The 13,107-nt window shown below is 41.9% G+C and overlaps 4 protein-coding genes across 4 annotated transcripts in view; all 4 read right to left on the reverse strand.

Annotated features, from left to right (window-relative positions):
• The window catches only part of LOC138597933 (protocadherin gamma-C5-like), a 456,071-nt gene that overhangs the window by 244,878 nt on the left and 198,086 nt on the right, over positions 1 to 13,107 (reverse strand). The window lies entirely within an intron of this gene.
• Positions 80 to 3,773, reverse strand: LOC138598415 (protocadherin beta-15-like; the record flags this gene model as incomplete). The annotated part of the gene is made up of 2 exons (XM_069670200.1): positions 80 to 88; positions 1,353 to 3,773. Coding segments are annotated over 2 exons (2,430 nt in total), but the record flags the coding sequence as incomplete, so codon positions are not given.
• On the reverse strand, positions 4,676 to 7,657 carry LOC138598416 (protocadherin gamma-A4-like). Its single transcript, XM_069670201.1, has 2 exons — positions 5,258 to 7,657; positions 4,676 to 4,681 (listed from the first exon to the last, which is right to left on the reverse strand). Exons 1-2 carry the CDS (start codon positions 7,655 to 7,657, stop codon positions 4,676 to 4,678), a joined length of 2,406 nt encoding a protein of 801 aa, XP_069526302.1.
• LOC138598418 (protocadherin gamma-A11-like) lies at positions 9,781 to 12,443 on the reverse strand. The gene is made up of 2 exons (XM_069670202.1): positions 10,065 to 12,443; positions 9,781 to 9,825 (listed from the first exon to the last, which is right to left on the reverse strand). Exons 1-2 carry the CDS (start codon positions 12,441 to 12,443, stop codon positions 9,781 to 9,783), a joined length of 2,424 nt encoding a protein of 807 aa, XP_069526303.1.

Below are 13,107 nucleotides of genomic sequence, written 5' to 3' on the forward strand. Positions count from 1 at the left end.
TATTGAAGGCTACAAAGAACACAGGAATGGTCGATCCAAGTAATGGGTTGTGTGCAAAGCAGCCTGAACATCTGACTCCTTAGCTGGTCTGTAGTGACACCGTGAGTACAAATGAAACATAGCAGTTTAATTTGAAATCCACTATACGGTAGACTGACCGTCAATGTTTAAAAATAAAGTTTGATACGATATTCAATAGCGACTTAAAGAAATTGTACCATTTTAACTCTTCTTTAAAAAAACTGAGTAGCTGGTACTTTGAGTTTTAAGAGTTTATAAAAATGAATCCTCTTGAAGCATTTCATGGTGACATTGTAAGAAACATTTCCCGAAATACTACTGTTACAGATAATAATCACAGGCTGGTTATTTTCTGTTCCACATTAAATACTATAATATTAGTCAGTGCAACATCTTTTATTCTGCCGTTGAATCTCGTGGAGATTAGCTGTCATAGAAGTACATCGTTGTGTGTCTCTCTCTGTCTGACTCCCCGAGCAGATGCTGAATAAACAAAACTAAATGTTTTCAAGAAATGTTACAAATAGTGTGAACTGCAAGAATTATAGCAGCTTCACAATGTTGGTGGTAATGAATGTTCTTCAACTTGTCATTGAGATTGTAGTCATTCATCTCTGCGAAGAGCAAAACGTTGTGCCTTTAAACTTGTTGAAAGTTTTCTGCCAGCTAAAAACAACGTTTGGACATGAACTCAAAATGAAGCAGCCAAGACAAAAAATTAAAATACGACAAAGCTATCAGAAAATGAACAACTTGACATGGCACAAAACCTGTTTGGCAGTTGTCAAACAAACCACTGCGTCGGCAGTGAACCTATTAGAATTACACCTCCCTATGTAGAGAACTTTAAATTGAGTTAAGGTAAGGGCATTGGGACGGGATAAAATACAGGACATTCTACTGACTGATTAATCAAATGTTTACCATACAGACGTTCACTATGACTTTAAAACGTGGAATATATGCATTAAGGAAAGCTACAATCTTGAAAATAACACAGCTTATTTATACTCTTAAAACAACAAGACAGGTGCAACGTTGTCCCCGAAAATGCACCCAGAAAGCAAGAGGGTATTTCAGCACCAAGGACAGAGACAAAAAATAGGATATCACATGTTGAAATACAAACTATCACGCTCAATTGGTCGAAAAAAAGAAAAGAACCAACCTATTGAAGCTTGTAGTAACTTTAAACCTGAACTTAATTACCAAACAGGAAGACATTTCTTGAAAACTCTTTGCCGGTGTTGCCTCATACCTGTTAAATAATCTATAACTTGACAGATTACGAGGACAAAAGAGACAAAAACGTATTTGGCACATGTTCCTACCTCTGGAGAATCATCACAGTCTCCGAATACTTCAGCAAAGTCGGATGGGCTTTTCCTCAGAGTCTGGTCAGCAGGCAGTGTGTTGTCATTGTAAGATGACACGAACTTAAAGTCACTGGTTCTAGACCCTGTTGTCAGGTAGGCGTCATAATTGTAAGCGCTGCGTAAAGTTCCTGTGCCGTCAACATCTGCGTAATTAGGAGGCAGATAAGCGCTGGGGATGGCCACTGCTCCGTCAAACAACAGTCTGGGCTTTCTCCTGCGACAAAACCTCACACCCAGGATGATGATGATGAAGGTCAGAAAAAAGGTGGACACAGACACCAGCGCGATGATCAGATAAGAGGTCAGCTTGGAGTTCTTCTCATCATAAGAAATGTCCTTCAGTTCTGGCACCTCAGCCAAGTTATCAGAGATCAGTAAATACATGGAACAGGTGGCAGAGAGAGAGGGCTGTCCGTTATCTTTCACTGCCACAATAAGGTTCTGTTTCATGCTGTCAGATTCAGAAATGTCCCGCTGGGTCCTGATCTCTCCGCTGTGGACACCGATAGTGAAAAGTCCCGGATCAGTGGATTTCACGATATGATAGGACAGCCAGGCGTTCTGTCCGGAGTCCGCGTCCACCGCTATCACTTTGGACACCAGGGAGCCTCCGTGTGCAGCTTTGGGGACCAGCTCGGTCATGAAGGAGTTGCCCTCCGGGGCGGGGTACAGTATCTGAGGAGAGTTGTCATTCACGTCCGATATGAACACACTCACGCTCACGTTGCTGCTGAGCGGAGGAGAACCGTTGTCTCTGGCCATCACCTGCACTTTAAAGCTCCTGAACTGTTCGTAATCAAACGACCTCACAGCGTGGATCACCCCCGTGTCTCCGTTAACAGACACATAGGAGGACACCGGGGCACCGTTCACCTCACCGGCTAACAGAGAATAAATCACTGTACCGTTTTGTCTCCAGTCGGGGTCTCGAGCAGTAACGGAACATAAAGTGGAGCCAGGTTTGTTATTTTCACTCACATATGCGCTGTAGGACTGTTCCTCAAACACTGGTGGGTTGTCGTTGATGTCTGCTACAGATAACTCAACAGTTTTAGAGGAGGACAGAGGTGGAGAGCCCTCGTCAGTGGCAGTGATTGTAATGTTGTAATCAGACACTAGTTCGCGGTCCAGTTGTCCTGTGCTCACCAGAGAATAATAGTTCTTAATAGAAGGAACCAACTTAAAAGGGACATTTTGCTGAATGGAGCAGCGGACCTGTCTGTTAGTCTCAGAGTCTCTGTCCTGCACGTTGATGATGCCCACCTCTGTACCAGGTGACACGTTCTCAGGTATGGGGTTAGTCAGTGATTTCAGATATATGACTGGGGCGTTGTCATTAACATCAGTAATTTCTATAATTAACGTTGCGTATGACACTAGTCCTAGACCATCTTTGGCGCTTATCTGCATTTCATAGGATGACTCTCTTTCATAATCGATGGCTCCAGATACTCTCACCTCACCCGATTTAGAATGTAAAGAAAAAACGTTATTTTCATCTGAAACATGATCGAATGCAAAGGTAATTTCACTATTTAATCCCTCGTCTGCATCAGCAGCACTCACAGTGATCACTAATGTATCCAGAGGAGAGTTTTCAGGCAGACTGGCTTTATAGACGGTCTGGCTGAACACTGGAACATTATCATTAGCATCCAGCACAGTGACGTGTATGACTACAGTGCCTGATCTCCGAGGAGAGCCTCCATCAAATGCGGTAAGCAATAACATGAGCTCTTTTTTGTCCTCTCTGTCTAATTCTTTGTCTAATACTAATTCACAGTATTTTCTTCCTCCTGCCTTTGTGTTCACGTTTAATTTGAAATGATCATTCTGCTGAATCAAATAGCCCTGAACAGCATTTTCTCCGATGTCTCCATCATGTGCCTCATCAAGGGGAAAACGCGCACCCTTGACCGCCAATTCACGAATTTCAATCCTAAGTGACTCCTCTTTAAATTGGGGTGAATTGTCGTTGATATCTTGAACGCGGATATTAATACGGTGTAGCTCTAAAGGATTTTCCAGTACCAGTTCCTGTTTCAGAACACACGATGCTCTTTTCGCACAAAGCCCTTCTCTGTCAATCCTTTCTTGTACGATCAAGTCTCCGGTGTTGAGATTCACACCGCAGTACTGAACGTTCTTATCCTCAGTATCAATGCGGGCCTTGCGAGCAGACAGTCTGCCCGAATCAAGTCCCAGATCTTTGGCGATATTTCCAATTACAGATCCACGTTTCATCTCCTCCGGCATAGAGTAGCTCACGTCTCCATAGACGGGGTGGAGGGCGAGAAAAACACAAGCAAGGCCGAAACGCAACGTAAATCTGATATATCCCATTGTTACTGCGAGAAAACTTACATATACAGAAAAATATATTGCCAAGTAGTCCGAAATATATCAACAATTCATTCGTGATTTCCTCCGGCAAAAAAACAGTAGTGAAATTACAGTCCCACTCGAAGCAGTTTTTGTCAACGGCGCTCCAAGAGCAGAATCAGGCTTTAAATTCGATGAAAAAGAAGGGTGGAGAATGACAGTGCTTTGTCGTCTACTGGTGCATACTGACACCATGAGTATTTCTAAGGTATAACAGGAAGGTGGCGGATTTTTTTTCTTTACACCATTAGAAAATATAACCATTCAATTATTCTTATCTATAAGAAAAAGACATGGAATAGTTCCGTCTCGGGACGGACAGTCATTTGACTGTTGTGGACTTTAAATAATTATTCGTTTTCAAACACACGTTTTACAAAACATTGCTTGGTTCAAAGTTAATGCATTGCCAACAAAGACGCAATGATCTTCAGTACTGTGAGAATTTTGACAAGTCAAGAGATTGATCAAACCTCTTTAATAGGTCTTGGTATGCTTAAACGTTAGGTGATGGGGGGGGGAGAAAGTCAATATTTATCATTAGGGACAGAGAACTCCTTTTTAGATTCACTCTTTAAGATGAGGCAATAAGTGAGCTACAATTAATATTAAAAATTAATAATTTTAAGCATACACGTCCAACATGGCCAAGCAGGGCTCAACAGATAACAATTTTACTGAGACAAAAACTAAAAGGGGGGTGATGTCATCTGCAATAGCAAAGGTCAAATATTTCTAAAATGCTTCATAAAACGTATAAGAGTTCAGCACCAGGGACAGAGTAACATGTAGCCAAAGCATGTTTTCCTATTGCTTATGCAAGTAAAAGTTAGGTAAAATCTATTAAGTAAAGGGGATTACAGCAGCAAAATAAAGAGTGAAAAGGTAAACTACCTCTAAAACTGCAACACATCAAACAGGTTTCAGCACCAAGGACAGCGATACTAACTAGAACATTAAAATGAGAAACCATACTTCCACTGGGAGAGAAATAAAACAAGCAAACAAAAACAAACAGGGAAAAAATGATGGACATGCCAAGTAATTGCCCTTTACTATGTATTACAAAAGAGTTGTAGAGAGTTCATCCCTAAATGTGCATATGTGTGTGTTGCAGATGGGATATAGGGAATATGAAGTTAACTAAGTGCAAGGTTAAAGGTATGGTGCTCTCACTGGTTGGCACCAAGAGGCAAATATTAAAGGGAAAATAGAACACCTATATAGGCTGTGACGTCTGGACGGTATAGGTTTTGAAGCAATACCACATTACCAAATACTGTATCATGAAAAGTTGGAATAAAAATTCTTCAGAAACAATAATTGATTCTAAACAACCTTGAACTGATTCAAAGTAGACTAACCATATTCATCCACAACAATCAAGAAAAGTACAACTGATACAGTCAATACGAGCAATGAGAATGGTTTCTTCAGGACATTGAACGTAAGTTCAGTGATATGAAATGTGACCCTACCTCAGGAGAATCATCACAGTCTCCAAAAACATCAGCAAAGTCACTTGGGCTTTTCCTCAGAGTCTGGTCAGCAGGCAGTGTGTTGTCATTGTAAGATGACACGAACTTAAAGTCACTGGTTCTAGACCCTGTTGTCAGGTAGGCGTCATAATTGTAAGCGCTGCGTAAAGTTCCTGTGCCGTCAACATCTGCGTAATTAGGAGGCAGATAAGCGCTGGGGATGGCCACTGCTCCGTCAAACAACAGTCTGGGCTTTCTCCTGCGACAAAACCTCACACCCAGGATGATGATGATGAAGGTCAGAAAAAAGGTGGACACAGACACCAGCGCGATGATCAGATAAGAGGTCAGCTTGGAGTTCTTCTCATCATAAGAAATGTCCTTCAGTTCTGGCACCTCAGCCAAGTTATCAGAGATCAGTAAATACATGGAACAGGTGGCAGAAAGAGAGGGCTGTCCGTTATCTTTCACTGACACAATAAGGTTCTGTTTCATGCTGTCAGACTCAGAAATGTCCCGCTGGGTCCTGATCTCTCCGCTGTGGACACCAATAGTGAAAAGTCCCGGATCAGTGGATTTCACTATATGATAGGACAGCCAGGCGTTCTGTCCGGAGTCCGCGTCCACCGCTATCACTTTGGACACCAGAGAGCCTCCGTGTGCAGCTTTGGGGACCAGCTCGGTCATGAAGGAGTTGCCCTCCGGGGCGGGGTACAGTATCTGAGGAGAGTTGTCATTCACGTCCGAAATGAACACACTCACGCTCACGTTGCTGCTGAGCGGAGGAGAACCGTTGTCTCTGGCCATCACGGCCACTTTAAAGCTCCTGAACTGTTCATAATCATACGACCTCACAGCGTGGATCACCCCCGTCTCTCCGTTAACAGACACATAGGAGGACACCGGGGCACCGTTCACCTCACCGGCTAACAGAGAATAAATCGCTGTACCGTTTTGTCTCCAGTCGGGGTCTCGAGCAGTAACGGAACATAAAGTGGAGCCAGGTTTGTTATTTTCACTCACATATGCGCTGTAGGACTGTTCCTCAAACACTGGTGGGTTGTCGTTGATGTCTGCTACAGATAACTCAACAGTTTTAGAGGAGGACAGAGGTGGAGAGCCCTCGTCAGTAGCAGTGATTGTAATGTTGTAATCAGACACTAGTTCACGGTCCAGTTGTCCTGTGCTCACCAGAGAATAATAGTTTTTAATAGAAGGAACCAACTTAAAAGGGACATTTTGCTGAATGGAGCAGCGGACCTGTCCGTTAGTCTCGGAGTCTCTGTCCTGCACGTTAATGATGCCCACCTCTGTACCCGGTGACACGTTCTCAGGTATGGGGTTAGACAGCGATTTTATGCTGATTTCAGGTGGGTTGTCATTAATATCTGAGATTTCAATTATCACTTTGGAATCTGAAGTAAGGCCATATCCATCTTTGGCGTCCACACGCATTTCATATATCGACTCTTTCTCGAAATCCAAAGATCCTATTACTTTAATTTGTCCTGAAGTTTGATTTAAAACAAATACTCTTCGACCTGTTTCTGAAATACGACTTAATTCATAAGTCACCTCCCCATTTAGACCTTCATCTGCATCAGTTGCAGCCACTGTAACCACTACAGTACCTACTGGTGAGTTTTCAGGCAGCCTGGCTTCATAGACAGTCTTGCTAAACACTGGGGCGTTATCATTAGCATCCAGTACAGTCACATGCACGGTTGCAGTGCCAGTTCTCTGAGGACTGCCTCCATCGAGTGCAGTGAGCAATAATCGTAGTTCCTGTTGTTCCTCGCGGTCTAATTTCCTATTCAACACAAGCTCTGCAAATTTACCACCATCTGATTTGGACTGAATTTTCAACACTAAATATTCATTCGCCTGTAACGCATAACTCTGCACAGCGTTTTGCCCAATATCTATATCGTGTGCTTCCAAGACACGGAAGCGAGATCCTTTTTCCGCAAATTCATGGATTTCTATCTTGATTTCGTCTTTAGCAAAAACAGGCGGATTATCGTTGATATCTTGTATTTGGAGTGAAATGCGGTGTAACTCCAGAGGTGCCTCTAAAACTAACTCACATTTAAGGACACAAGACGCCTTTTCACCACAGAGCGCCTCTCTGTCAATTCTTTCAGCTACAATTAAATCTCCAGTGTTAACATTTATGTCACAGTACCGTTCACGATTTAGCTCTCTGTCAATGCGGGGCTTTCGAGCAGATAGTTTCCCCACGTTTAGTCCGAGGTCCTTTGCAATATTTCCGATGACGGATCCAGGTTTCATTTCCTCAGCAATAGAAAAGCTCACGTCCCCATTGCCGATGTGAATCAGCTGAAGACAAAAAGCGAGGCTGTAAAGCAGGCCTGCCGCCTGATATCCTTTGTGTGCCATCCTGAGACAAGCATGAAAAACAATTCAAAAACGATTACTGCTGTTATTTATCCCCGTGCAAAAATCATTGCGATCATTTACTATAACATACGAAACATCAGCTGTACTTGCAAAGTATCTGTTTGAAGCGAAAGGCTGACGAAAGCACATCCAAGGGTGGGATTTGTCAAGGAGAAGACCAGTCCTATAGAGTAACAAAGAAAGGGGTGGAGGAGTGTGTTCTCTGCTGGTGAACAGCGACACTGTGAGTTCAATTTCATCTCTGCACGTGAAAGATCAACACTGAATGCTTACACTGGAACTATTTTCTTGGCGCTTTCATTATACTTCAAGATCAACCAGCGAGCAAAAAAGAGCAAGCCTAATCACAAGTCAAAGGATAGCTATTTGAGAGTCTTACTGTAGAAAATGAACTCGTTATTTATAGCAAATATAATGTAAATGTATTGAACAAAAAGCCACAACTGTCTTGAAATGCTACTGTAGTTAATGCAGAATAAAGACAACGAGCTGTCACCCTGCAAAGCATCTGTCTCTTGCTGAGAAAAATATACTTCAGTCCAGTGAGAATTCTATAGGTGACAGTACTACTGATAAAGTGAATGCACAAATGTGCTGGAGAGATAAAAGCCAGGAGGAATCTTGAAGAAGAGCAAGAGGTGCAAAGAGATAAGGCTGATTAAGGGTTTAAGTTAAAAAGTCACAAGAAGCCAATATGATAATATGACAGGCATGGGATTAGACATATAAATATTCAGTAGAGAGCTATAATTAGGTGAAAAAAGGCTGACATTGATTAAGTGTACTGTCACAGTATGTGTTTCTACATCTTAGGGAGCTACCATGTATATATGGATGTGCACAGAAAATGTGCATTGTAATAACATAAATAACCTTTAAATCTTACTAACAATTAACTGCATAATGAGAATGGTGTTGCATGAAATCAGTCTCAAAAGCCCTATTGCACTGCATACAGTAAACTGCCTTTTTTTTTAATGGATCCAGGACAAGGGGAAAGTTTCACTGGAGGTAGAAGTAGGTCTTCTTGGCCAAAGGAGTCTTTAAGGTTCTACTTTGTTCAATTATTTGACAGGGATTCAGCTGAGTATAACTCAAACAGGGATCAGATTTTGAGACATGTCAATATGTGTTATGATTATGCTCTACCTTTAGTTGGTGGGAGACCTTAAGCAGTATCCTCTCCATTAAGAAGAGCAAATACTATAGGGATATTGTCGTTGATATCAGTTTGATTTCTAGTACCTGCTCAAGCTGGCTTACTTATAAAATACAGAAACTGGTGGAATCAGTTTCCCTCTGTACTCTCATATCGTGTATGCTACTGCATATATTTTATTTTGTCAATGATTCTTTTGTACATATGCCTTTGCTGTTAACATAATTTTATTGTCTTACATGCTTGACATTACTAAGTTTACAGAATGTATTTTTGTTAATCACTCTGTAGTAAATTGCAAAGTGGCCTCTTCATTTTTCTGATTGCCTTTAGGTAAACAATATATCTGTGGAAAACAGGATTAATCTGCATCCACAGAGGAGTTAATGATAAAGAGAGCATATAACCTGTCCAGGGACACCTTGCAGGTGACTTTAGTTAAGCACATGGCTCTGTATCTGCTTCATAAGGCAAAATATCCAAAGTGATATTTAAAAAAAAAAAAATAAGAAGCATAAAAAAGACAGCATCGATACGATGGCTCTACCTTAGGATTTTTTATTCAGCATATTTTTTTCGACTAATCTAAACTTATTTCAAACAACAGTGATTTTTCATTAGAGTTTTGGTTTGCAGAAACCATTCCCCAATCTGACCACAACATTTAAGAGGTCAATCTTCACTCAGAAACGTGTTAAAAGCAGAAGAGAGCTTGATATTTTTTTAAACAACCTTTATGACTGCCACAAGGAAAATGATTTTTCTGTATGCCACCCTATGATATTTCTCTTAGTTATTATTATCATCACAGTGTATTTTCTACAAAAGAATAAAGGAAAAAAGTGATTGTAATTTTCATATGATGAAATGTTTATATAAATTTGAAGGGATGTCAGTATGAAACAGGAATAGGTTGAATGGCTGAAAAAACAAAAGAAAATCTTCAGAGGTGTAAAATTGAGTTCAGGACATACATGTCTTCTGCATTCTGAAAACATAAAACACCAGAAAACTGCTGAAGACAGAAAGATTCAATTTCCCTAATTACTTTTTAAAAATTAAAAGTCTTTCCCGTCAGGCCCAATAGCTGAATTGAAAATTTATACCCAAGTGAAATTCCTGTTATCAGCTAATCTATAAGTAAAAAGTAGATATTGTACATCCATACCAAAAATATAATTAAAAAGAGTAGTTAACTGAATCTTCAGTGAAGTAAATGATTCCTACCTCAGGAGAATCATCACAGTCTCCAAATACTTCGGCAAAGTCACTTGGGCTTTTCCTCAGAGTCTGGTCAGCAGGCAGTGTGTTGTCATTGTAAGATGACACGAACTTAAAGTCACTGGTTCTAGACCCTGTTGTCAGGTAGGCGTCATAGTTGTAGGCGCTGCGTAAAGTTCCTGTGCCGTCAACATCTGCGTAATTAGGAGGCAGATAAGCGCTGGGGATGGCCACTGCTCCGTCAAACAACAGTCTGGGCTTTCTCCTGCGACAAAACCTCACACCCAGGATGATGATGATGAAGGTCAGAAAAAAGGTGGACACAGACACCAGCGCGATGATCAGATAAGAGGTCAGTTTGGAGTTCTTCTCATCATAAGAAATGTCCTTCAGTTCTGGCACCTCAGCCAAGTTATCAGAGATCAGTAAATACATGGAACAAGTGGCAGAGAGAGAGGGCTGTCCGTTATCTTTCACTGCCACAATAAGGTTCTGTTTCATGCTGTCAGATTCAGAAATGTCCCGCTGGGTCCTGATCTCTCCGCTGTGGACACCAATAGTGAAAAGTCCCGGATCAGTGGATTTCACGATATGATAGGACAGCCAGGCGTTCTGTCCGGAGTCCGCGTCCACCGCTATCACTTTGGACACCAGAGAGCCTCCGTGTGCAGCTTTGGGGACCAGCTCGGTCATGAAGGAGTTGCCCTCCGGGGCGGGGTACAATATCTGTGGAGAGTTGTCATTCACGTCCGATATGAACACACTCACGCTCACGTTGCTGCTGAGCGGAGGAGAACCGTTGTCTCTGGCCATCACGGCCACTTTAAAGCTCCTGAACTGTTCATAATCAAACGACCTCACAGCGTGGATCACCCCCGTGTCTCCGTTAACAGACACATAGGAGGACACCGGGGCACCGTTCACCTCACCGGCTAACAGAGAATAAATCACTGTACCGTTTTGTCTCCAGTCGGGGTCTCGAGCAGTAACGGAACATAAAGTGGAGCCAGGTGTGTTATTTTCACTCACATATGCGCTGTAGGACTGTTCCTCAAACACTGGTGGGTTGTCGTTGATGTCTGCTACTGATAACTCAACAGTTTTAGAGGAGGACAGAGGTGGAGAGCCCTCGTCAGTGGCAGTGATTGTAATGTTGTAATCAGACACTAGTTCACGGTCCAATTGTCCTGTGCTCACCAGAGAATAATAGTTTTTAATAGAAGGAACCAACTTAAAAGGGACATTTTGCTGAATGGAGCAGCGGACCTGTCTGTTAGTCTCAGAGTCTCTGTCCTGCACGTTAATGATGCCCACCTCTGTACCAGGTGACACGTTCTCAGGTATGGGGTTAGTCAGTGACTTCAGATATATAACTGGGGCGTTGTCATTTATATCAGAAACATCTATAATGACTTTGGCATAAGAGGTTAATCCCAAACCATCTTTTGCAGTGACACGCAGTTCAAACGATGATGCAGTTTCAAAATCAACTGTTGTCGTTAATTTTATATCACCTGTCTTATGATCTATCGTAAATATGGACTTGATGTCTTCTGAAACGTGTCCAAAGCCATATGTAACGTCTCCATTTAATCCCTCATCTGCATCAGTAGCACTCACTGTCAGAACAACAGTACCCGGTGGAGAGTTTTCGGATAGGCTGGCTTTATAAACGGCCTGGCTAAATACTGGCACGTTATCATTAGCATCCAGTACAGTGACGTGAATGACTACGGTACCTGATCTTGGGGGTGAACCACCATCCAGAGCTGTCAGTAGAAGATTGATCTCTTTTAGTTTTTCGCGGTCTAGCTCTTGGTTAAGTACAAGCTCCACAGAATTAGTTCCAACGCCCAGAATGAAATTATCATTCCTTTGGAGGCTGTACGTCTGAACGGAATATTTGCCTACATCCGCATCATGTGCTTCTTCTATTGGAAAACGAGCACCTTTGTCTGCGGATTCACTTATATCTATTTCGATCAATTCATTGTTGAACTGAGGAGAGTTATCATTTATATCCTGGACATGGAGACTAATTCGATGCAATTCTAACGGATTCTCTAACATGAGTTCTTGTTTCAACACGCAGGACGCTTTGTCTCCACAAAGGCCCTCTCTGTCGATCCTTTCAGAAACAGTCAGATCCCCGTTACGGAGGTTTATGTCACAATAACGTCTGTCGCTCTCTTCGGTATCAATGCGGGCCTTTCGAGCGGATAGTCTGCTCGTTTCAAGACCCAAATCCTTGGCGATGTTTCCGATCACGGATCCGCGTTTCATCTCCTCCGGAAAAGAATAGCTGATATCTCCATTGGTGACGTGCAAAGAAAAGAGCAGAAGACCGACAGCACAGCTTTGAATTGCCAGTCCCGTGAAAGTCATCATGACACCGATCCGAAACAGTAAAGTTTTCCTTTGCAAAAGACGGGATTGATCCAGAAAAATTAAGGATTTAAACCAAAATAAACCAAATCCAAGACCAGATCTCTGCCTCTCTGGACGATCAACTGCAGCACCTAGAGTAACATTAGGCGTCGACAACAGTGGGTGGATGTCGACACCAAATCTACTTCAGCTGGTGCACAGCGACATCGTGAGTCTACTTAAGAAATTGCAACCTTCCACAAGCAGAAAGTCTGCAAACTGATAAATTATCAATAGCAGCATATATGGAGAGTATGTTCATTTCAAGAGGGGATCATTAATCGAAATGAGTAAATTATTGTGAAAAAGTTTAGAATCTAAAACATAATACAGTTTAATAATTGTATTAAATAAGATATAACATAACAAGACGTGTTATTTTGTCCCTAAAAAGCAGCCAGAGAGCAACGGGGAGTTTCAGCACCAAGGACAGAGACATATACAAATTGGATTAAAGTCTCGAAGACGCACGTATTCAGTGCAGAGTGAACAGATAATTACAAGACAAACGGGGAAATTGCACTTATCAAAAGTTGGTCTTGAAATTAATCGTAACACGGACTGAAAAAACAAACAGACAGAGGCCTATTATTTTTGAAGTTCAATGTTAAGAGGGACCAAA

The sequence above is a fragment of the Semicossyphus pulcher genome, unplaced genomic scaffold (genome assembly GCF_022749685.1).
Source record: "Semicossyphus pulcher isolate SPU_LCO1_2020_fin unplaced genomic scaffold, fSemPul1.0.p SCAF_2, whole genome shotgun sequence".
Classification (NCBI taxonomy): Eukaryota; Metazoa; Chordata; class Actinopteri; order Labriformes; family Labridae; genus Semicossyphus; species Semicossyphus pulcher.

Excerpts from the sequence above, each read along its gene's own strand:
- LOC138598418 (XM_069670202.1), bottom strand. The coding sequence starts at position 12,443 with ATGACTTTCACGGGACTGGCAATTCAAAGCTGTGCTGTCGGTCTTCTG. Across the intron at positions 9,826-10,064 it reads ACTGTGATGATTCTCCTGAG|AATGCAGAAGACATGTATGT; the intron begins GTAGGAATCATT and ends TTATGTTTTCAG.
- LOC138598416 (XM_069670201.1), bottom strand. The coding sequence starts at position 7,657 with ATGGCACACAAAGGATATCAGGCGGCAGGCCTGCTTTACAGCCTCGCT.